Source organism: Dermacentor andersoni, chromosome 7, assembly GCF_023375885.2.
Source record: "Dermacentor andersoni chromosome 7, qqDerAnde1_hic_scaffold, whole genome shotgun sequence".
NCBI classification, from domain to species: Eukaryota; Metazoa; Arthropoda; class Arachnida; order Ixodida; family Ixodidae; genus Dermacentor; species Dermacentor andersoni.
Window position 1 is genome coordinate 13,812,636 of NC_092820.1, and position 26,117 is coordinate 13,838,752.

Here is a 26,117-nt window from a genome sequence, read left to right on the forward strand (position 1 = left end):
GCTGGGGCCGGGCGTGACCAGCTGGCTACGGGGACGCAAGACAATGACACCACGACGGCCACGCTGTGGGGGTCTGCTCGGGGAACCCACACGCCGTCAGACGCACGACAATGGGCACCCGGCCGTACTGCAGGGGTCAGCTCGGGGAATAAAAGGCCCTTTCCTGACACAAGCCCCGAGTTCCACGAAGTCCGTCTGACGTCGGCTCCGGACCGTGAACATCGCTCAAGGAAGTGTGTGTGTGAGTGTATGTGTGTACACCGTTCCGTAGAGAGGCGGATTGTTTACGATGACGTTGAACGTTTTGCCTCACCTAGGGATCTAGGGAACACGAATTGTTTAAAAACGGCTGTTTGTCGGCTGCTAGGTGTGCTCGTCGTCGTGCCCTGTGCTCGTCAATGTACTCGTGAGCTGCGTGCTCGTAAGCTGTGTGCTGTATGCTCGTTTTGCGGGCTCAATTTGGGAGTCACGCTAGACTGTGTAAATGTATCCCATGTTTAAAATGTAAACACAGCAAATAAACTCTGCTCGCCTAGTCCTGTCGCCCCAAGTTCCTCCGATCGTCTTACAAGCCCGACTCCAAATATTACATCTGGATGGCAGTGGTGAGATCGGCCTACGACTCGGAGACAGCAACGGCAGCTCACGGACTTTGGCACATGGTGACCGACCGGTATCCTGATCAAGTTGGAGGCGACTTGGGACTGACCACCTCTTGTAGCTGACTGGATACGGTGGAGAATAACCGGTGATATGGTGCTGCTTCAGTGGGTGAGCGTTTGGTTTTGGCTGTAAGATTTACCAGGCTTCAATTTGTTTGTGTAGATTTGATTCGCTGGGATCACTTACTTGTATTCTGATTTGCGTGGGTATCGCAGCAAGTATTGTGTGACAGCAGAGCCAAAGCTTAAAATAGCGACCATGGTCCTAATGTGTTTGACGAGAGCTGACCTGTTGTGGTTTTGTGAAGAGGTCTAGGTGAACGTAGAGGAGCACTTGACGGAAGCAGGAATTTGTAAAACCATTCTCGCAAGTAACAATGATTTGAAATTCATAGAACAAATTGCTAAACGAATTCTGAATAAAAGGCAGGAACAGGAATCAATTAGGCAAGAATGCCAAGAGCGCGAGCGAAAACGTCAAGAACGCGAGCGAAAACGCCAAGAGCGTGAGTAAAAACGGCAAAAGGTTGAAAAAGAAAAGGAAGCATTGATAAAACAGATACAATATTGTGAGCACTTAAAGGCACAGAGACAACGGCTGTCTGAAATTTCTGTAGGTAGTACAGAGCAAAAGAATTAGGAAGTATCTAGCGCATTTTCACCAAAAGCCGACGAGAAAAGTAGTGCCTGTGAGATTAGCGGCCCATTCATAGGCGAACGGAAAGGGCTAGCTACTAACGATGCCGTAGTGGCAACAGAGGCCGTTAATGGCCATAGTGAGAGTGACGAGGGGCTGTGCCAACAGAGCACTGTAGAGACAGCTAGGCCAGCTGTGAATGAATTGGTACAGTCACCGTGCGTGTGCGTCGCAGGTAATGTTAACGAGTTAGTTAACGAAGTACAGAGTACCGCTGACCCGAAAGACGCGAGCACCCACGTCGAGATAACTGTCGAGTCGGATCTGCGTGCCGAAGTGCGAGCTGGACGATGCAGTTGAGGGTAGTTCTCAGGATTGCGAGCTGCGTAGCTCAAGAGAAGACAACTGCATTGTTCAAGGATCGGTGCAGCTCTCCGCCAGTCTAGGTAGCCAAGAGATGGATGATTTATTACGTTCAGACTATGCGCGTGAGACAGCGATTGAGACCGACGGGCTGTGTGCCGATGCACAGCGTGAGTTGGGCGATGCAGTAGAGGGCAATTTGCAAGAGTGCGAGTTGCACAGCTCGAGTAAAGACTGCTGCGTTGTTCCACAGTCAGTTGGGCTGTCCGCCAGTCGTGGCAAAGTGAGAATCGATTTAAATGAAAATCGCTCAGACTGTGCGGGTAGGAGACCGATCGGGGCCGACGAGATGTGTACCGGCCAGTACGAGGCACGAGAGGGCGGCATGAAAGTGAGTGCGAGGAAAAAGCGCCGTAGAAAGAACCGCCGTAAAGAAAGAAAGACGGTAAATAATGTAGCGCAGCCAAAGTCGGCGAGAGGCGCAAAAAGGCAGGGCGCGAAGAAAAGAAAGATGCGGTCGTCGTTGACGACGTGTGCGCATCAAGCAAGTTCGAGCCACCGGTCAAAGAGAGACGGAGAAGCGTGTTCTGCACGGATGCGGACAAAGGGCACGGGGCAATTACGTTCCTCGTCGTCCCGTCGTTCTTTTCGGAGTGCGGCATGTAGTGCGAAGGAGCGCAAGGTGGCAAGACGAGACGAGGGAATAGAGAGTCGCGACGTGGTCAATCGAGTTCGTGATGAAAGCGTGGCGCCAGGACGCAAATTGGCAGGACACTATAACGTCTTGAAGGAGCTGATTGTGTGTCAGCCCTTTTGATGTTCCTCGGTAGCCAGAGTAGCTTTCGAACCGCGACCACCTCGAGTACAGCTCAAAAGCATGAGTCAGTTGTAAACGTTTGAAACGGGGGGCCAAAAGAGCTTCTGTAGAAGAAAATCGTGTTTTTTTTTTTTTGAGCATTTGAAAATTTCGCGATTTAAGTTTCTTTCAATATGTAGAAGTATGAGCTTTATTTGTGTTTTTGTTCGAGGATCTCCGAGATTGAAAAGATGCGTTTTATGTAAACATGTAGTTTCGCGAGGTGTTCACTAATGAATAGATAGGCGTTCATTTTTTTCTGTGTTTGAGTAACCTGAAAGTCAAGGTTATCGGTGTGAGGCCTATGGTAACGCGCGTGAGTATTAGTTAACCTTCATTTTTATAAGTGTTTTTGAATTTTTCTAACGTTAAGCGCGTAGATTTTCAGTTAGTGCATCATCTGCACTGAGAAGCGTTCTTAGTTCCCTTAGCGCGTGTCCTGTGTGGACGGAAGGAAGCAGATTTTTGACTTCGTTGCTCGTGTGTATAAAGGGCAACCGTATTCTGACTTCTCTCGTACGCGTGCGTAGAACGAGTTATTCGCAGACGCATTTTTTAAGGGTTCTGCGGAGTGCGTAAGTTACGCAAGTTTAGTTGTTCCTTTAAGGTACGTGTCCTGTATAGACTAAAGGAACAAATGAGAGTAAGCGTGATGAAATGCTGACGTACGACGCAAGTACGCGTTCTCAATAGGGACCACAAACCAAGCGCGTTTGTGATTACGTACCTGAGGAGTTGGCCAGACGGTTCAGGGGCAACCGTACATGAGATAAGTACGCCACTGCGATAGGGTAAGAAAAAGCTGTTCGTGAAGCTAGGCTGCTTAAGTTATGTTCGGGTATTGGTGGTTGAGAGCCTTCAGTTTAATTCTGCGTAAACCTTTACTCTTGTGCAGCGCGACGGTCAGGTTTGGTCTAACTCAGGGGGAACGTGAACGCTCGCTTTGGCGGCACAAAACTTCGGGGGCAAAATTTGGGGTTCCCAGTTGAGTGGCTCCCAACGAAATTTTAATAGGAAACCTGGTGGGTTAACAGCTGATTCCGGGAGTTTGCACGCTGAGTGGTATTGTGTTGCCGAGATCGACTCTTCTGTGCCAGTTGTTGTGAGATGGTTGAAGCCATTCCAAGTGCGCAGGGGTTGCAGAGAGCACAACCATCTTCTTACTCGCCAGCCATTCTCTTCCTGCCCAGCAGTTGTCAGCACTAGCCAGGCGAGATTTTCCGGGCCATGGAGGAGGGGTTAGGATCGGCCTGCAGGGGCACTGCTCTGCAAAGCTATTTCAGCCCGCTGCAGGTGCGTCGGCCGATCCGCGGTAGGGGCGCCCTACAGAGAACCAGCGAGCACAGCGCTAACCAACCATGAACTTACTTCAGTGAACTGCGGACTGCGGCAGCTCTGGAATTTAGAGGCGCCGGCTGGGGTAGGGCGTGACCAGCTGGCTATGGGGACGCAAGACAATGACACCACGACGGCCACGCTCTGGGGGTCTGCTCGGGGAACCCACGCGCCGTCCAAGACGCATGACATTGGGCACCCGGCCGCACTGCAGGGGTCAGCTCGGGGAATAAAAGGCCCTTTCCTGACACAAGCCCCGAGTTCCACGAAGTCCGTCTGACATCGGCTCCGGACCGTGAACCTCGCGCAAGGAAGTGTGTGTGTGAGTGTATGTGTGTACACCGTTCCGTAGAGAGGCGGATTGTTCACGATGACGTTGAACGTTTTGCCTCACCTAGGCATCTAGGGGACACGAATTGTTTAAAAATGGCTGTTTGTCGGCTGCTAGGTGTGCTCGTCGTCGTGCTCTGTGCTCGTCAATGGACTCGTGAGCTGTGTGCTCGTAAGCTGTGTGCTGTATGCTCGTTTGCGGGCCCCATTTGGAATCACGCTAGACTGTGTAAATGTATCCCTTGTTTAAAATGTAAATACTGTAAATAAACCCTGCTCGCCTAGTCCTGTCGCCCCAAGTTGCTCCGATCGTCCTTCAACCCCGAGTGCAAATCTTACATGGTGAAGTACAATGCAAACCATACCGACCACTCACGCATTTTTGCCGCATCTGCCACCAAGTCGGCCACCGGACCGATGTATGCCCAACTCCACAAGCAAACGTATGCCCCCAGTGTGGTACACGGAACCCCAATTAGGACCACCCCTATCATCCCCGGTGCGCCTTATGCCAGGGGCCTCTTCCTACGGCTTCCAAGGAGTGCCCTGATCGACTGAAGGAGGCATCCTCAGCACCGCAATGGACCAGCCGCCGGGACTACTCACGATCGAAGTCTCGGTCACGTAATACCAGCAACGCAAGAGTTCCCGCTCCAGGTCTCGCTCCTCCTCGCGGAACCAACAAGAGCGACCCGGAACCTCAGCGGACCTGCTGCGCCGGGATCACAAGCGGTGAGCTGGTCAGCACGGTTTCCCCATCTCACACAGTCCACCAAGGCAACACACTCTCATCACGCCTACACACAACACCATAATTCTTTACCCCTAAACATACTGATATTCAACTGCCAATTATAGCTGAACTAAAGGTTATCAGAGGCAAACGCCTTCATGAAGAAAACCACAAACTTCGCACGCACATTGCAGAACTATACGCCAATCGTACTGCCACTCAGCATTCCACACCAATAACCGCACCCTCAATGCCGTCATCTTCTGAACGTTCTGAACCAATGCTTCTTGCGGAATCAGCAAAACCAACAGAAATCGCACAAGTCGAAGAGAAAGTCGATGGACTGCAACGACAGCTTCTAGCAATGCAACAAAGCATCCAGCAACTCGCAAGCATAATTAAAGAAACGCGGCTCGAAAAAGATCAGCGACGCAAGAAAGTGAGAACAATGGCAGAACAGGATATAGAGCAGGGACACCCTGCCGATCCACCCGTAAATCAGAATGAATAGCAAAACCATCCACAGGAACGAAAACCCACTCCTAATCTGGCAATAGATTTGTCGCAGCTACAAACGCAAGCAAGGATCATTGAGACAGCACATAAGTAACGCCAGAACGACACCAAGCGTAATCGCACTGCAGGAAACAGGCACACACCCAACTCAAACTGGCTACAACACACATACCCACCGCGCCTGAAAGCCGCGTGGCCACACTTACAGCTGAAACGCACGCAACCAAACAACACAATAGACGGCAGTGACGTCGATCATAACCGTATTGAGATCCTACCGCTCCAACGAGGCCGAAAGAGCCTTTTCATACTGAATATCTACAGCCCACCCAAGCAGAAGCAGGCAAGTTTGACTACTTGATCACTGAAGCGATTGGCAGAGCCAAAACAATAGTCTGCTGATTGTAGGCGATTTCAACGCGGCTCATCAGGCATGGGGCTACACGACAGCCACATAAAAAGGCACTGCACTCCAGTACACAATACAGCAGCATCGTCTCACCATCCTCACCGACCCCGCCTACCCCACACGTCTAGAAAACAGCGTCTCCCGAGATACATACCCTGACCTCACCCCCACTAAAGGGATACAACATGCTACCTGGCACAACACGGAGGAAACTCTGGGCAGTGACCGCAGCATACTTGCCACCACATTGAACGGGACGCATGCACGCTACCCGATAAAGAAGACAACACTCAAAGATTGGACAGCTTTTCGCAACGAGCGAGCGGATGACTCCTCAATGGGTATTACGGATCTCGAGCAGTGGGTACGAGAGCTCCAACAAGACGTAAGCAAATATTCAGAACACATCACACTCGCCACAGACATACCGGCCGTAGACCCGCACCTTCTTCACCTGTGGGAAGCACGTCGAGGCCTTTTAGGAGATGGAAGCGCCAAAACATGATCGTAAACTGAAACTGCGTAAATAGAAACTCACGGAAACCGCGGAATTTTGTGCTGGGGAGCTCAACCGTCACAATTGGCGAAAACTATGCAACAAGTTGCAGGGCAATCTTAGCACGGCCAAAACATGGTCGCTGCAACGCCATCTTCTTGACCGCACACAAAGCAAGGCAGTCAGCCAGCAAAAAACCCAACTTATTGTCCAAAACTATCAGGGTTGTAGGTATACTTTGTGGCACAAAATACATTTCTGGAAAGGGGACAGAAGAAAGGGAGACAGTGAAGCGCCAAGAAGTCCTTTTGGAATATCAGGGTTCTGATGACAAAATCCTAGAGGAGCTGCGGGCGCGGTACATAGGCGATTTCGAACCCGTACAAGGACGACCTCCAACGTACAGCTGGAGCGATAATTGCAACCTCGACAAGTGGATCACTATCACTGAGGTTCAACAAGCACTCCAAGCACTCACACGAAACACCACCCCAGGCAAGGACAAAATAAATAACAAGCTCCTGCGCAATCTGGATGATGGCAGCAATCAGTCTCTTACTGGCCTCTTTAATTATCTTTGGGAAGCGGATACGCTACCAGCAGACTGGAAGCACGCGGACATCATATTCACTCCTAAGCCCGGCAAACTCTCCAGCTTATAAAATATTAGACCGGTATCACTGGCTTCATGCCTAGGCATGCTTCTGGAACATGTCATTCTGAACCGACTTCAACCTTACCTAGAATCCAGTGACCTCTTTCCCTAAGCAATGTTCGGATTCCGGCCCCTCCTTTCTACCCACGACATCGTTCTCCAGCTAAAGGAACAAGTCCTTGAACACATCTCACCACACAACACCGGAGCGATTCTAGCACTCGATCTCAAAGGCGCTTTCGACAATGTGGCTCACCATTCCATCCTTGCAAACCTAAGTCTCACGAACTGTGGTCGTAAAACTTACAATTACATACGCGCCTTTCTAAGCAATCGCACGGCCATAATACGCATTGTCTCACTCAGAACCCCGACGTTGCCTACCCGCAACAAAAGAACCCCACAAGGTGCTGTTCTGTCACCCACCCTTTTCAAGATTGCTATGATGAACTTACCCGACAAAATCAACGCAATACCAGGAATCGGGCGTGCAATATGCGCCGATGACATCACTATCTAGACCATCACTGGTTCCAAAGGAGAGAAACAAGACGCCCTTTAACAAGCGACTGACGTTGTCCAGCAACATTCAAAAACAAGTGGCCTCTAGTGCGCCCACGAGAAGTTGTAACTATTAGTCGCTCGACAGAAATCACGAAGAAAACTCAATGAAAAACCCCACATCACACTCACCCTCGACGGCAAAGAAATACCCATAGGAAACCGCGTCCGCATTCTCGGCCTCCACATACAACAGGACAGTGGAGACGAATACCCCATCCAACGTCTCAAGAAGACCACCTTCCAAGTCATGCGAATGGTCAGCCGCATCACCGCCAAACAATAGGTCTGAAAGACGACGACATAACAGAACTCGTCCAGGCCCTGATAATCAGCCAGTTTGCCTACGCTGCCCCGTACTTACCCCTCACTCCCAAGGAGATAGATCAATTAGATGTACTTCTTCGCAAGGCATACAAGCAAGCGCTCAGCCTACCACCGAGAACAGTGACACTAAAGCTTGATGCCATAGGAGGCCATAATACAATAAGAGAAATTATAGACGCCCACCTCACAAGCCAACGAGAACGGCTAGCCCTCACCCCAACAGGAACAAGAGTCCTAGCGCGCCTAGGCTACCCCACACACGGCAAAGACCACGAATAAGCAATCCACCTGGCCCCAACTTCCGGGAGCACATCAACGTAGCCCCTATCCCCAGAAGCATGCATCCGGAACATCATGCCAGTCGTCGCCAAGCTCGCCCAAAGTCTCTAAAGACAAAATATGGAAATCTCCCCACCACACCATACACAAATGCCGCGCAGTCCCCCCGAATAGAAGCTATGACGGCCAGGGTTGTCGACCATAACCTTCAAGAGGTGGTCTCGATGACGGTCCGCAATGCCAGTGCCCTCGTCGCGCAGGAGACAGCCATCGCCTTGGCCGTCACCTCTAGTCTGAGCAACAAGTACGTCAGAATTATTACTGACTCCCAGGCAGCTTGCCGTAGCTACGCGAGAGGTAGAATATTTCAGTCGCCCACCGACTCCTCAAACAAGCCTCTCAATTTCTGGACGTTGAAATAGTATGGACTCCAGGACACGAGTCCCTCCGTGGAAGTGAGCGTGCGCATGGTGTAGCCCTAGCTCACGCCTCTGGGGCGCCACAAGAGAGGGATACGGCTGCATCTTTGAAGCCCCTACCTTTACAATACAACGCCATACTACAACACCACAGATTGAACAGACGACAATACCCACCTCCACACAAGACCTTCTCACGTGAAGACGCCGTAAGATTGCGACATTTACAAACCAATACATACCACCATTTAAGCAGGCTACACGCAATACACCCTAAACTATTCTCATACAAATGTCCCCTTCGTAACGACTACGCCTCCCTATGTCACACTACATGGGCGTGCCCCAATGTCAAGGCAGCCCCGCAAATACCCAACCTCATACCCGAGCAGTTGAAGGCCTTGCTGACTGGTTCGGATCCTCGTAACCAGCAATAACTGGTGCGGCGGACCAGGGAGACAGCAAGAGCCGCAGGAGCCCTGGATTAAGGGTACCTCCCGCACAAGCAGAAATACACCTGCTTACCTGCTTGTCCTTTCTTTCTTTTCCTTTAATAAATGTTTTTCCTCCTCCTGATCTTGCGTCGAATTCAAGTCGCAGCGTTAAGTCAGAGAGACCACTGGCGTTCCGGTTATATTTCTGCGGCAGTGACAGTGTAGTACCCACCGACGCCACTACGCCCGCACGCAATAGGTCGGCGCTCTAGGTAGGCACTGCAAAACATGGCGAAAATAAAGTTGAGTGGTGTGTGCTCGCGGCTCGAGCATGGTACACGCTAGTCCTTTCTAAGAGCCTGCTAACCTGGTCCACTGCTTCATGCGCTCCGCTGCAACATCTCGGTTCTGGGCATCCTACCACCCTCAAGCAGCCGTCCGCCTGACGCTAGCTCGCGCATTCAGCACATCGCAGCTCTACAGCTTCACCTGTCCACGTTCTGGCACAAGGACCCATAGGTTTGGTTCACCCAGGTCGAAGTCTCCTTCGATCTACACTGCATCACCTTACGGACTCCTCTGTACCGCAACTTATTTGCCAACCTCCTTCCTGAGGTTGCTTAAGAGGTGGTGGTCATCATCCCTCCCCATTTGATGGATGTCCCGTACAAGCAGCTGAAGCAGAGCGTTTTGGACCGCACCACAGTGTCTGAAAGCGCGTTCCTCCAGCCCCTGCTCGCCTCCGAGGAGCTTAGAAATCACCGCCCTTCCCAGCTGCTCAACAGGATGCGACGGCTCCTCGGCTCAAGCAGTCTACGCGAGCGGTGCGCTGTTGAAATTATTACCGCACTTGCCGCATTCCACGTGCCTTGTCTTGTCCGCTGCAGGAGACTTCACCCTCGACCGCCTCGTCCTGCTCGCCGATCGAGCCTGCGACGCGACTTCCACTTGTGTCTCCTTCTCTTCTGTCCTGGATATACCAGCTCGCCGTCTCCATAGACGCCCTTGGGGCGTCCTCTCATGACCAGAGCGTCTCCTCCCTCACATCCCAGCCGCCGTCCCTCTTCCACGAGCAGTCCCCACTCGCGCAATCCTCGAAGCGTGCCAACTTGGTGGTACCATCGCACTTTCAAACACCGCGCCCACCAGTGCAAGTCCCCATACCAGTTGGTCGGGAAATGCACTGCGAGATAGCTGAAGGTAGTATGTTGCGTCGCCTTACAATCCGGCCGCCTTTTCATCGGCAGGGATCGCATTTTCGGCCTGCGAATCCTTGCAGACTTGGGTGGCTAGGTCAGCGTACTGCTGTCCTTCAAACCTGACCGCGCTTCTAAGTCACCTGGCCCTATGCTCCGCGCGGCGAACTCTGCCTCCATCGCCACGTATGGTCGACGGTCCCTCACTCTCGGCGCTGGCCTGTGGCACACGTTTCGGTGGGTCTTCATCGTAGCCGACATCGATCGGCCTATACTCGGCTTTGACTTCCTGGCCCATTTTGTCCTCGACGTCAGCATATGCCGCCGTCGCCTGATTGGCAGCAAGACGCGACTCTCCATTTCTGGAGTTCTGTTGGCTATCGCTCCAACTGGCATCCGCACGCTGATTCCACTATGCCCGTACGCTAGTATCCTTGAAGATTTTTCTGCGGTAACGTGGCCCTGCACTTTAAGTCAGTCGCCCAAGAGCAGCGGAACCCACCACACTGTCACACTTGGTCCACCCGTCGCAGCTAGTCCGCGCCGCCTCTTCGGTGAGTGTCTGGCCATTGCTGAACGGGAATCCGAGCGCATGTACCACCTGAATATTATTTGCCCTTCGGCCAGCAGTTCGGCCTCTATACTCCATCTAGTTCCCGAGAAAGCACCCGGTCACTGGCGTCCGTGCGGTGACTACCGGGTGCTCAACGCACACACAGTCATCAATAGCTATCCCCTTCCACACTTCCAAGATTTCACAGGCCACTTAGAAGGATGTAAAATCTTTAGTAAAGAGGATCTTGTCAAGGCCTTTCTCGAAATTCTCGTTGAACCGGCAGATATCCCTAGGACGGCCATTATTTCACCCTTCGGCCTCTGAGTATATGCGCAGGCCCTTTGAGACGCAGCTGAAACTTTCTAAAGATTCATTGCGGAGGTAACGCGTGGACGCCCGGCTGTATTTTCCCACATCGAAGACACTGTTGCCGCGAGTTCTAATCCACAGGCTTATGAGCGTCACCTCCATGAACTATCTGAACGCCTTCAACAATTTGGCTTGGTTGTCCGCCCCCAGAAAAGCGTTTTTGGTTCTTCCAAGCACGAGTTCGTGGGTCACCACATCTAGGCGCTGGGAATTCATCCATTGACCTCCCGCGTCCAGGAAGTGTAAGACTACCCAGCTGCTTGAGTTTCTTGCCCTAGTGAATTCCTCCCGACGCTTTATTCGGCGCTGCGCTCAGCTTCTGCACCCCTCGACTGACCTCCTTCGCACGACCAAGGGCTCTTCATCCACAATTTTCCGGATTCCCAAAGCTCAAGCTGCTTTCAGGGCTGCTAAAGAAGCTGTCACCGATTTAGTACTACTCATCCACCTAAGAACTAGCGTGCCTACTCGAGTATTGGTGGATGCTTGCAATGTGACCATCGACCGCGTTTTCCAGCAGCCAATCGACTAGGAGTGGCGTCCACTTAGCTTCTTCTCGCGGAAGCTCCAACCTGCTGAGATGCGCTACAGCGTTTTTTGGCCGTGAGCTCCTCTCTATCTACTCCACCATCCAGCACTTCTTCAAGGGCCAGCCATTTTATGTTCTAACAGATCAGAAGCCTCTGGTGTATGTCTTCCGCACACACTCTTCCAAGTACGTCGCACGTTCACACCGTCAACTGGCCTGTATACCGGAGTTCACTACGGATACCCGGCGCATCAAAGGCACCCAAAATGAGGCAGCTAATGCACTCTCCCGCATCATCTCTCTCGGAACTTCTGCATCAACTGTGGATTGCGAACGTCGCGGTCGGGCACACGCGGAAGGCCCTGAGCTGCAAGTGCTGCGTGACCATCCCCATTATTTCCGTGTACAACTCGTCCCTCAAGCGTTTGTTCTTGGCTGACTTTGGTGTGACATGTCAGCGGCTGTACCTCGCCCCTTCATTCCGGCTTCCTTCAGTTGCGCGGTATTCCAATCCCTTTTCGACATTTGTCATCCCAGCATCCGAGCCACGCAGTGCCTCGTTACACAGAGCTATGTCTAGCAAAGCATTAACACTGATGTTCGTTAGTGGGCGCGTTCTTGCCGGGCGTGCCAGACCACCAAAGTAAACCGCGACACGTAGGTTCCCACGCAGTCTTTCTTGCCAGCTGGCTGTTGCTTTGACCACGCCCATCTTGATTTGGTTGGTTCACTTCCTCCTTCTCACGACTACCGGTTCAGTCTAACAATGACTGAGCGCTTCACCTGTTGGCCCGAAGCCCTGCCCATTCCGGACACCACTGCGGAAAGGGTCGTCAAAGCCTTCGTTTCAACATGGGTTCCAGCTTCGGCTGCCCCAGCATAGCGACCACTGATCGCGGCTGGCAATTTGAGTGCACCCTCTTCCTCTTCACTTCCCTCAGCCACCTACTTGGCGCTAAACACTGCCGTGCCACTGCATCTCATCCCTGTGTCATCGGCTAGGTTGAGTGGCTCGACCACCAGCACAAGGCTGCTCCCCACTGCGAGCCCAGATCGGGAACACTGGGTCGATCACCTTACTATGGTGCTTCTCGGCCTACGCGCTGTCTGTCGCGACTTTGGCTGTTATCCGGCCGAATTCAGCTATGGTGGAACTCTGTGGCTTCCTGGAGCTTGCTCGTTCCTTTGACTCCTAGCACCAGCCGCTGATGTACCTTCAGTGCCTAGACGACTGCATTCAGCAAGTGCGTCCCGTCCCGCCTCGATCTTCGGACTACAGTATATTTATGCATCTGGATCTTGCGTCTTCGACCCACGTCTTGCTCAGATGAGACGCTGTAAACGTGATGGGTCGTACCGTGTCGTTCACAAGACGCCGAAATCCGCAACCGCCCTATTAAATGGCTCGAAGAAGCAGTCTTAGCAGAACGCTTCCGACCGGAAGCGTTCTGCTTCGCCAGTCTGTGCCTTCTTGTTTTGCCTTCAGCTCTGCTGCCCTAGGTTAAACATGCACTTCGTAACCACCCAACTGCTGCTGGGCACCTCGGATACTCCCGTACTCATGCGAGGATTTAGCACAAGTGACTGCGCCTAGCCACTGATGTCGCCCGTTACGTCAAGACTTGCCGAGACCGTCAGCGACGCACGAAACCGCCAACAAGGCCAATGGGATCGCTACAGCCGATCTAGCCTCCTTACCGGCCCTTACAGTAGATTGCAATGGGTATACTTGGACCTTCTCCAACGTCACCATGGGGAAATAACTGTATGGTCGTCGCGACGGCCTACCTCACTCGCTTCGCTAAACAAAGGGCCTACCGAAAACTAGTGCAGCCAAAGTGGTGAAATTCTTCCTCAAGAATATCCTGCTGTGATTCGTAATGGTAACAGCGCGAACAAAACGACGACAGACACAGGACGAGCACTGCCTCATCTGTCAGAAGTTCTCATCGCCGACAGAGGAACGGACCTTGGAGCAAAGCTCACAGAAGCCATTCTGCAATGCAGACAATCAAGTCACTGGAGGCCAACTGGCTACCACCCGCAGAGCAATGGTATTACGGAGCGGCTGAATAAGACCCTCGCCGACATGTTAGCGATTGCAAGGAACAACGCAGATCACTCAATTCAAGTTGGTTCACGAAAGGAACCCGATGACGACTCCCGACTCCAAGCTGCCGCACATCACCGGCGAAGAGAATCCGGAGGCCCCGAAGTAACTTGCGTTTGCCGAAGCGCGAGAGCTCACCCGCCTCTAGATAAAGAGCGAGCAGAGAACCGATAGACGCAACTACAATCTTCGGTGAAGCTGCGTGCAATACCAACCCGGTGACTGTGTTCGGCTTTGGACTCCGATACGCAGATGACGTCCTCGCGAGAAAATTGTGTGAGGCTATTTCGGACCCTACAAGATCACCCGACATGTTGGCGCACTAATCTATGAGCTCGTGCCAGGTAACATTTCGCAATCACGGCACCACCGCGAATGACCTGAAGTCGTCCACGTGGTGCGCATTAAGTATTTCTACGCCAGCTGACGAACTACGGGACTCAATTTTGTTGATGCTTTGTTTCTTTCATTACTACGGCTACTTTTGTTTTTTGCTCTTCGTTTGTTTGCTGCATCCGTACAACGATTTTTAATAGAGGAATTGACACCAGTACTTGTTTATTCTTTCCTCGAAACAGGCATTTTCCCCGCTAACAAATTGAAGTTCTCGCTGATCGCAAGACTCGTCTGCATGATTGGAACTTACTCGAATGTTATCGTTGATTCTGTCTATTGCATATGTTCTCGCCGGATTTTATGTAATCAGATTGTATGCGCCACAGCAACTATGTAATGCATTCTGGAAGGCAGGCGGGCACCAGCCATTACACTGGAACGTTTGACGAGCCCAGTGAAAAAGCCGATGCGCTTGACCCGCAGATCAGGTTTTCGACAATCACCGACTTTGCCCGCCGGGATCCTGGTGTTTGAGAGTTAATTGTTTTGCTGGGCGCAGGATCACCCAATAAAGAGTTAAATTTTAACCCATAGTTTTGACACTGCGTCGCTTTCCCACCGTCGATATAACTTGATTATATTGTGGGATGCTCCGACGACTTGCACGAAATGAAAGATATTCATCGGTTGGAGCTCCCCGCACAATACAAGAAGCATTTGGGCAAGAAGCGGAGCGAGCCGGTGGTTGTTATTTGGCCAGCGTGCTCATTTGCAAATAACATGATATTCTCTCATCGTTTAGACGTAGCATTCGCTGAAAGAACTACCGACTTTGAGCATCAGTTCCGGCATGACGACTTCCAGCACCCGCGTAGGTTAACCACTGCGATGGCCTATGGTTTATACTTGATCAAAGTGCCTCAAAAATAAACGTCTCATTAGCCCGACTTCTGCCAGCACATTGGAAGAGTGAAATAAATTATTCAAATCCAACGCATACTTTAGAATCTATGTGAAGGAAAGCTTTGTGAAACGGGTAGTCAAATGCTATAAATTTGTGCATTTTATTCTAGCGTCTGTGGCGTGACAAAAACTATCGCGCGCCCACGTGCTCACGTGCGACTGTGCTACAGTGCTTCACGTACTCGGCGATCATTTTAAATGTATAGTTGGCGTTCGCATGGTAGAAGTGTGCGTGCGATTGTGGCCTAATTATTAGAAAATCGAGCTACAGTGCTACTGCGCCTTCACATCCCGCCATAGGGCACATGACTCATTTACTAAAGAATGAGCTATTTTAAAAGACAGTAGCGCCGCCGAGAAGTTCCAGAGAGGAAAGTTTCGCTAAAGAAACATTGTTTTAAACCTTTCCTTATTGCATCAATTTTAGCAGTTCATGACAACTCTTACTTTTTACCTACCTTTTAAGGTGCTGCTCGTGACCAGGACTTTGTCGGGCGTTTACCGCTACTGCAGTGGAACAATCATCACCCGGAGGCACGTCTTGACTGCCGCCCACTGCACCTTTTACACGTAAGTCTTAACAACTACTTTCCACCATCTCCTTGTGTCATATGAAGAACGCAAACATTTCGTTCGTATTCGGAAGCGATACCTTGAGCAGACTTCACATTCAATTACCTAATGTCAGCAAGTTTTCTCCAGGTAGAGCAGAAATCGCCGATGTCATGATAATCATATTAATATTAGTGCTTTTTAACAATAATGCAGAGAAAATGAAGCGAGCAACGTGAGCGGCAACCACTAAACCTGAGCCTAGGAGTGAAGACGAAGTTGGCACGTCTGTTTACTAAACCTAGTACCAGGGTCCTTCCTCAGATTATTATGATTTTATTATGTTGCGATATCCTTAAAAATTTATGCGTATTCCAGTAGTATTAGAAATTTCTGGACCTATCAAGCTGTGGTAAGTGCCAGCTACATAAGTTTAAAATATATTTAAATCTATAATTGCCACGCGCATGCGCACGCACGCACTCACGAAGAACAGCAAGAGTCGGAAATCAAATTTAACATTCTTATTTTATATTTGGCGCGACCGTGCGTCACGTCGTACCAAGCAGGAGATGAGGAACAACCTTCGAAATGGTCGCCGCCACGGGACGTGTTCTCGGTCGTCATCGCATGGAAGGCAAGAGACCCCAAGCCCTATCTTGACAAGCGGGATATGAAGCTCAATATGAACTGTCACTTCGAAAAGTGATTCCGACAGTTGGCAACTGACAAGTCCATTGCAAATCACACGAACGAAAGCATCGCTGGGCTTATGACGCGGTAACTACGAGTGTAATCGTCACAAACCAAGCAACATGGGCAACTAATATATTGCTGTGCTAACAAAGAGTGTGGGCTAATGCTAGTCACAGAGTTGACTTAGTATTGAGTAAGCCAACTAGTCAATAATAAGCTGTGCTAAGTCAGCTGTGCTAGCAGCATTATAAAGTCACTATAGGGCGCCCTTGTCAGCAACAACTTACGCCAAGAATCGCTCGAAGACGTCACATGATGCGGTTGGGAATTTGTTGATGTTCCGAATGCATAATTCCAAAGATCGTATCGACTCAGAATACTGGACCACTATGCGTGCGCTCTGCGGAAGAGCGCATTTATATTCATTTCTGAGCAAACCCAGTCTAGCGATGGGACAGGGCTGTTTTTTTAAGCAGCGCTCTTGTTCGTTTATTGCTGACTTTCAGGAGAAAATATGGCTGCTGCACTCAGCAGATCCTAGGCTTTCTGACCCATCTACTAGGCCTTTAGTCATCCATGGTATGACGAAGTGCTAAATGCAGGTATCAAAATATTCTCGCAAATATCAAGCACGATTATCCAAGCATGCGAACAGCCAAAACACGTTATATGTTAAACTTCTACTAGAGACCTTTCAGACCTACCACACTTCTAAAAACTTTTACTACATACCTACATGAAAGGGAGAATAGTCTAGAGGAATTTCAAATCCCACAAGTAACGCCAGGAGAAGTAGAAAGAGCCTTGGGAGCTATGCAAAGGGGGAAGGCAGCTGGGGAGGATCAGGTAACAGCAGATTTGTTGAAGGAGGGTGTGCAGATTGTTATAGAGAATCTGGCCACCCTGTATAGGCAATGCCTCATGACTTCGAGCGTACCGCAATCTTGGAAGAACGCTAACATAATCTTAATCCATAAGAAAGGCAATGCCAATGACTTGAAAAATTATAGACCGATTAGCTTACCGTCCATTGCCTACAAAGTATTTACTAAGGTAATCACAAATAGAATCAGTAACGCCTTAGACTTCTGTCAACCAACAGACCAGGCAGGATTCCTTAAAGGCTACTCAAGAATAGACCATATTCACGCTATCAATCAGGTGATAGAGAAATGAGCGGAATATAACCAACCATTATATATAGTTTTCATTGATTACGAGAAAGTGCTTGATTCAGTCGAAACCTCAGCAGTCATGGAGGCATTACGGAATCAGGGTGTAGACGAGCCGTATTTGAAAACACTGAAAGATATATATAGCGGTTTCACAGCCACCGTAGTCCTCCATAAAGAAAGTAACAAAATCCTAATAAAGAAGGGCGTCAACCAGGGAGATATGATCTCTCCGATGCTATTCACAGCGTGTTTACAGGAGGTATTCAGAGACCTGGATTGGGAAGAATTGGGGATAAGAGTTAATGAAGACTACCTTAGTAACTTGCGATTCGCTGATGATATTACCTTGCTTAGTAACTCAGGGGACCTATTGCAATGCATACTCACTGACCTGGAGAAGCAAAGCAGAACGGGTGGTCTAAAAATTACTCTGCAGAAAACTAAAGTAATGTTTAAGAGTCCCGGAAGAGAACAGCAGTTTACGATAGGTAGCGAGGCACTGGAAGTGGTAAGGGAATACATCTACTTAGGACAGGTAGTGACCGCGGATCCGGATCATGAGACGGAAATTGATTGATTGATTGATTGATTGAGTAACTTTTATTTTACAGTCCTGCAGAACGCGTATTAGCACGTCGCGGGCCGCTCCCACGTCGGGACCGACAGGTCTAGCCTGCCAGCCGCATCGTGGGCCTGCTGGACAGCCCAACGTTGCTCAGCATGGAGTGGGTTGCGGAGGGCCGCTTGCCACCTAGCTGAGCTGAGGTCAGGGCTTGCTATAGAGATACATCCCCAGAGCATGTGCGAAAGTGTTGATCTATCCCCGCAAGCAGGGCACGCCTCATCAGTGTAAATCTCCGGATATATCGCATGTAACGTGAACAGGTTGGGATAGGTTTCTGTCTGCAATAGTCTGAATGTCAGTGCCTGAGGCCAAGTCAGCTTGGGGTGAGGAGGAGGGTATTGTCGCCGCGAGAGATAGAAGTGTTTAATAAGTTCATTATAAGTGGCAGGCGCATCCCTACCATGCATAACTCTCTCTTCGGCCGTTACAGCGCCAGCGCGGTCAGTCAGTGCGCGCGCGGCAGCGTGGGCCGTCTCATTGAGGTTCGTGGGGACACCCGCCATGTGCCCAACGTGGGCTGGGAACCAAGTAAGCGAGTGATACTTGATTCTATCCGGACCTGCCTTACGAAGCAGCCCAAAAGCCTGTTCTGAGATCGCTCCACACTGAAATGCCCTAATGGCCAACCGTGAGTCACTGTAGATGACGTCGCTGCTGTCATCAAGCATCGCCAAGGCAATGGCCACCTGCTCGGCTATCGCCGGATCTCCGGTTCGTACAAATGCACAGTTCGTGAGTCGCTGTTTGGAATCCACCACTACTGCAGAAAAGGAGCACCCCTTCCGATATGCGGCCGCGTCAACAAAGCAGGCTCTACGCCCCTCTGTCTGGATCTGTTTGAGTATGGTTGAAGCTCTTGCTTTCCTTCTACCCTTGTTATATTCAGGGTGTACATTTCTTGGTATCGGCGATACGGAGATCAAATCTCGTATGTCCCGTGGTAACTGGCATTTTCTTGGTGCTTCTGCAGATGGTGGGTAGCCGAGCTCTTGTAATATCCTCCTACCGGCGGCGGTCGTGGAGAGTCTGGCAAGTTGCGCTCTTTCCTGAGCCTCTGCAATCTCCTCCAGAGTGTTATGCACACCTAGCTGGAGGAGGCGATTGGTGTTGGTGAAGATCGGTATGCGCAGGGCTCGCTTAGTTATATTCCTGAGCAACGTGTTGAGTTTGTTCCTCTCTGCTTTTTGCCATCTGTGCATAGCCGCCATGTAGGCAAAGTGGCAAAGCACAAAGGCGTTAATCAACCGTAACAGATTGTCCTCTTTAAGGCCATGATGGCGGTTAGCCACCCTTCGGATGAGACGTACTGCGTTGTCCGTCTTGGTCGTGAGCTTGATTATTGTTTGCGCGTTAGAGCCAGTAGATTCGACTACCATGCCGAGTATTCTTATTGCGTCGACCCTAGGAATCTTGTCTCCCTTGCCCGTGCGAAGACAAATGGTCCTGTCAGACAGTGGTCTCCAGCCCATGGGAAATAATCAGAAGAATAAGAATGGGCTGGGGCGCGTTTGGCAGGCATTCTCAGGTCATGAACAGCAGGTTGTCATTATTCCTCAAGAGCAAAGTGTATAACAGTTCTGTCTCACCAGTACTCACGTACGGGGCAGAAACCTGGAAGCTTACGAAAAGGGTTCTACTTAAATTGAGCACGACGCAACGAGCTATGGAACGAAGAACGATGGTTGTAACGTTAAAGGATAAGAAAAAAGCAGATTAGGTGAGGGAACAAACGCGAGTTAATGACATCTTAGTTGAAATGAAGAAAAACAAATGGCCATGGGCAGGACATGTAATGAGGAGGGAAGTTAACCGATGGTCATTAAGGGTTACGGACCGGATTTGAAGGGAAGGGAAGCGTAGCGGGGGGGCGGCAGTAAGTTAGGTGGGCGGATGAGATTAGGAAATTTGCAGGGACAACATGACCACAATTAGTACATGACCGGGGTAGTTGGAGATATATGGGAGAAACCTTTGCCCTGCAGTGGGCGTAGTCAGGCTGATGATGATGATGATGACAGACCTTTCGATCTATCCCTCTGGACACTCGACGCGTTCTGGCAGTGCTGCCGTCAAGCAGTGAACCATAAAAGCTTACGGATCACGGGATCTCAGAAAAGGTTCAATTTCCGAGCAGCCTGTAACAGTAGCTAATAATACCCAACATCACAATGTTGTTCAAATATAGTGGTAGAGGCTGTAAATGCGAATGCTAGAATGTATTTTGAGGCTGCGCAGATATTTGACTTTTTCTAGGATTTTTTGTTCCGTAAATGTTTGCGGTTGACTGTTCATGCTTTCTTAGTGTAGCATACAAAGTGACCAAAGTTGTCGGGCAAGAGGTTCATTGAAGAGTGGGTCATACCTAGCGGGACCTGTCTGCATGAACTGATCACATATTAGCTTTGGTACAAGCGATCAGTTTAAGGCCGCATGGCCTTCAGGATTGACTCATATTGTTAATGGGATAGATAGAAAGCTAGCCAGGCAGAAGGAAATCTGGTCTGACAATGCCAAGAATGATATTTGCAATAAAATATCGCCTAAAACAGTAGAAAACCTACACTTCGGGGCCTAAAGCTTGCTTGACATAAAGCATTCTTGCGCACACCACAGTAGAAATATAACCTTCAACGAGAACTCCTGCAGGGTGCGTGGTGACAGCCATGACAGGAGCCACAGCAAAAATCGCTTTATAGTACTGTGCAAACAACCAAGACACGGCGGAACCAAAACTGCATGCATGTGGGTGGACACACCAATTATGTAACCCGGAAGTGGATGCTTACCTGGCTTAATACGGAAAGTGACGTAAATAGTTTACTAAAATAGATACTTCCGTAAGCCTAATTATTCCGATTATGATAAATAAGGACTGCACATGGCAAGAGAATTGCAAGGCCTAATAATTATGACTCGTCCACGGCGCACCTGTCCAGCAATGAATAGGTGCTTGACTGGTCAGGACTTTTAATACAAGCTCAGATTATGTCGAATGTCAGTCGGTATTTCTTGCCCCAGCATGAAAACATGTGAGTGAAGAACGAGGTTGTACGAAGACGTGACTGCGGCCCACGAGCCGTGCCGTCGTCCCTTCATTTGGGCGGGCGAAGGCGGCACGCGCGGCGGCGGCTGCGGCGACCAGTGTAGCAGGCATCTAGAACACTGCGCATGCCCTGCTTACGCATCAAGCGCGCGCTACGTGACGTCACTCTTGCAGCCGACGCGAAGGCTGAGAGCGCGGCCGTAGCGTCGCCGCGCTGCGGTGCTGGCGGGCGCTACAGGACCCTCCGCCCAGACAGAAGGGCGGTAAGGCGAGTTAGTGAAACCGAGTTTCAATCTCAGTTGGTCAGTCGAGTAAGATGACAGCGAAGGGGACCAGTAAATTTATCTGCTGGCTGCGAGTAGTGCTGTGGACGGATGGTGTACAGCACGTTTTCTCAGATTGTGAAGGCAGATGCCTCTGTAGCAGTTCACGTAAGCCATGTAAGGCGAACGAGGACCGGGCGTTGTCAATGGTGGACACGACAACTCACAAGTTTGATCGTCGTGCTTTCGTAGGCGCACGAGCAATGGTCGATTTAGCCTCTTAGCGTCTGGAATTGCCCGACTTGCGGTCGACGTCGGAAGTTGCAGACTTCAGCAGCATCACCCATATTACAGAATGGTCTGATGCGCGCAGGCGTGGGCTTAGGCCTTACCACGGTTAATGGCCATGGGCGCGAGTTGTGCTCCAGACGGCTAGAAAGGCGTCATTGGACGAAGCTTGATGACGTCACTGGGGTTGGTTGGCGAACGTCTGTGAATGACGGAACAGTAGCAGCCGATTCAAGCTGTTTGGCGTGCTCCAATGCGGGCATGACGCAAATTGCAGTAAAGGTGTGGATGCGACATCAGGGCTCGCGTCGCGGGATAGTGGTGCCAGTCTATCTCCCTTATCCGTGTCACCACGATTATTCATTGCCTGCAGTGTCTGATATGTCGTCTCCAAAGTGTAAGAGCGCACGAACACGAGAACGAAGAAAGTGGACAGGACCAGGCGCTTACTCACAACTGAAAGAAAAGCGCCTCGTCCTATCCACTCTCTTCGTTCTCATCTTTGTGCTATGTTACAGTTTCAAGATACAGGTAATACAACTAGCCCAGTTTTCTATTCTGTTACTGATTTGTCAGACGTGTCTTAAGAGGGGCTTGGCAGTAAGTAGGCCAAAGGAGAGGACGGGCAAGCAGGGGGGAAGGGATGGAGCCCGCTGCTGCCGCTGCGTCGCTGTCTTGCAGCTGCCTCGGTACAGCTGGTACGTCAGAGGTAGGGGCGTCGGCAAGGTGCAGAGATCGTGGTGACTCGGAGGCTGTTTATGTGGACAGTGTGGGCGGATTGGGTGGAGGGCGAAGGTCGGGGGCTGAGTGGCTGGTGCGATAGTGTTGGAGACAAGCTTTTTCAGGTGCGGTACGGGAGCCGGCGTTCGTTTGGCGCTGTCACGTGCCCTCATGGTGGCGAGATAGACGATCAAGTGGCCGGTATCATAGTCGTACCGATACCCTTGACGAGAACATTGTGCGCGTAGTTGCACAAAAGAGACCGCTGGGTGACGTCTGAGAGAAGGGACTGCTCCGTATCTTGGCAGGTCGGGGAAGATGGCTGTCCTGATGATGACGGCATACGGGTGCAGTAAGAGACGCGCTGCGCTTGGTCGTGAGGGTGTTGGAAGCGGTGAGTCGAGTATCGTGGCGTCAGTCTCTCAGGAAAAGGGCGGTACGTAGTACCGTAGAAGTTCAGCATGGCCTGTCGTAGCTCGTCGTAGGGGCGCGCGCCAGACAATGGACCGCATAGGGAGAGCCCAGGATCCAGTGGGAGAAAGTCGAGGAGTACCTCGTGCTTGAACTCCTCGATCCTTATATTATTCAGCGCCAAACTGCGCGAACCATGCGCCGACGTAGTGGGACCGGAACGGCGATAGTGGTGGGCTGAACCGTTTCCCGGGTCGCTGCTGTGGGAAGTCGTGACGGCGGTCCACGAGTGCCGTCGTCCATAGATTTATTTTGGTAGAAGGCGGTGACTGGAACGGCGGCTGCGGTGACCAGTGCAGCCGGATCCACGCGTCCCCTCCTTGTGCATCGCCAACAAGCCGCCCAACCCTATTCTTCTCTTATTTTGCAGCCCGCCCCTGAGAGCGCCGATCACAGCGTCCCGCGTTACGGCGTCGGTGAGCGCTACAAAGTAATCACATGTCTCATCGTTTGAATGATGGAGACACCCACGCAACTGAGGACCGCCAGATGTGCTAATTAGGCATGAACAAACTGACCACACCATGTTCGCCTTAATACATATGACTGAATACTTATAGTACATACTTCAGTCCCTGAACTTCTATTCGAACTTAGTGGCATGACTTTTGTGTGAAATAGAGCCTACAGGAGATGTTATGAAACAAAATATCAAAAGAAGCAAGAGCTGCAACAAACAAACCTCAACATGGCATCTTGCGCTGGCTGCAACCATCGTTTCCATAGATGGCATGGTGAGCCTCTGCATGGATTATTGGAAATGAAAACCCAAGCAGAGCTATATTCATTCCCGAGACCTCTGAAAATATCATCAACAATATCGCAGGATGCCAGTGGTGCTCAAGAATAATTAACGCAGAAAGTTGGCCTAGTTGGTGCTGATGCATTTGCTTTTGGCATAGTTAGTAGCACTGGCAAGACTAATGTAAAAAAAGTTTGGACAGGACAGAGCGCTGGTGTCCTCTGGCCTGTCTGAGCGCACCTGACAGCCTGACAGAGCGTTTTGTCCTGTCCCAACTTTTTTCCGTTAGTCTTGTTAGCGCTAGTAAATATGTCACAGCAAATGCTCAAGAGTGAACATGTGCGAAGATCATTGGCAGGTACCTCTCCAGGAAATTTTCAATGAGTACATGACCTTTATAACGCCTTCCTACTACTTTGAATGAAACCGCATGTCATTCGGTATGAAGGCTGCAGCAACACCATAACGAGATTGGGAATGCCCAAGTAGGTCACCTGGCAATTGATTCTAGGTATTGTAAGGGCACATCAAACTTTGGCGCATGGTCGGGTTTTACAAGACGTGGCGAAGTGGATGAGGTCGATAGCTGTGGTTAGAAAAGAAACGTTCAGCAGAAGACCGTTGCGTGAGCATAACAAAGATCTCATTATCATAGAAAAAAATCACTATCTGTGTTTTCTTGCGCAATATATTTGTTGGAATTGGCGCTTTGTGTTGGCCGGTCTCTCTGGACCGCGTCGTTATTACGCCTTTTGCCTGAATATGCCAAACCCTCAGGCCGACAATTTCTCTCTAGTTCCTTCCTGTCATGGGGAGGTGAACTTGGCGGTTGTAATTGTCTTCGGCAGGTCACGACAAACTCCACATTTTCTCATGACCATGAGCGGAGAGCTTTATACGTGAAGTGACACTTTGACAACTTCAGGATGATCCCAGATGAGTTGATTGCCTCTACTACTGCCCCAAGTCGCCAAAAGGTTATATCGTCAAAATTATAGGCAGGGATGGGGACATCATTAAAGCAGATTAGAAAGGTCTGGAACTGGGCTGGAAATTTTGCACGTGCGGAGTAAAGTCTGAATGTCAAGAATTGATGGATGTCATGTGGTACGATACACTTCGTCTTCTTTAGGCCATTAACCTTTACTTAGACTAACTAGTTGTGAAGGCCATAGATGTGAAAAACCTTAGCATTGCAGGTCTGCCCAGAGCGTTGTTTTTTCGTGGGAGTATATGTCCTTCATTGCGACTTTGTTTAGGCAAGAATAATCGATGCAGAGAGTTTCATATTTATTCTTTATTAAAACATCATAGGAAGCTGAATTATTTTGGACGTGTGGATGAATTCATCAAAAAGCATTTCATTCATTTGGTGTTTTATTATCTCTCGTTTTCCTGCTGACCAGGCTTTGACAAACCAGTTCAGGCAATCAGCTTATTATCCGATGCTTCCAATTGGTACCTCTTGATCTCGAGTGACAAAGAAAAGCAGTATTTTGTTTGTTGGAAGATATTTTGGTGCTTTTGCTGTTTATGCGTGAGAAGACTTCAGCTGATTTTTAAACATGGGTTAGAAGATAGGGTCCCCGAAGTGGATGCGGTAAAAGTTGAGTGGTCAAACGCGTGCCTAGCTTCCATAATTTTTTAGAAGCGTACATGATCATCGTACCTTCGCTAGAGTGTTCGTATTGCTCGCTAAAGTTATCGCCTTCATATTGTTAAGCGAAGGAAGAGTCAGTAAGACGAGCAACCATTTACAGGTTACATTTACAACAGCGGTTGCAGCGCTCACCGGTTAGATTCACAGCGCTAGCCCAGTTCGTTCTTCCTCCTCTTTTCTCAAGTGATGGCGCTCACGAAGCCTCGTTCAAACAAGCAAATACCACACGCGTGTAGCATAATCCCCCGGCGGCAGAAGCGACGTCCCGGAGCGCCTAAATGTCATCACTGGGAGGGTGATACTGCTTCTGTCGTGTAACGTGGACGACATCACTGGACGGGGAAGCAGATGGGGCGTCAGGGGCGATCTCGTAGGTGACGGGAGTCACAGCATGAAGCACTCGGTATGGGCATGTGTAACGAGACAGCAGTTTTGTTACAGGCCGACTTGAAGCGTTGGAGACCATAGAAGCACCAAAGAACCAGGCGGGAAGTGAACCACTCGGTGTCGCTGGTCTTGCAAACACCTTTGACTGGCTTGGGATTTCAGAGGGTGGTCACGGGCAATTTCCCTTGCGTGGGCACAGCGGGCGATACCGTCAAGTGCATATTCACTAGTCGGTGCCGCGTGAACAGGGAGGGTTGTGTCGAGGGGCAGTGCTGGTTCTCGGCTGAACAGAAGGAAAAATGGGGAATAACCGGCTGTGTCGTGGCGCGAGGAATTATAAGCAAATGTGACAAACGGTAGAGCGATGTCCCAGTCAGTGTGGTCTGAAGAGGCATATTTCACGAGCATGTCTGCGAGAGTGCGA

The 26,117-nt window shown here is 50.3% G+C and overlaps 1 protein-coding gene across 3 annotated transcripts in view; it reads left to right on the top strand.

The window, feature by feature from the left end:
- The window catches only part of LOC129386005 (chymotrypsinogen B-like), a 717,527-nt gene that overhangs the window by 211,167 nt on the left and 480,243 nt on the right, over positions 1-26,117 (top strand). For all 3 annotated transcript variants that reach the window (XM_055073202.2, XM_055073201.2, XM_055073200.2), the window contains exon 6: positions 15,538-15,641. In XM_055073202.2, the coding sequence (XP_054929177.1) occupies positions 15,538-15,641 (104 nt within the window). The remainder of the gene's footprint in view (positions 1-15,537; positions 15,642-26,117) is intronic.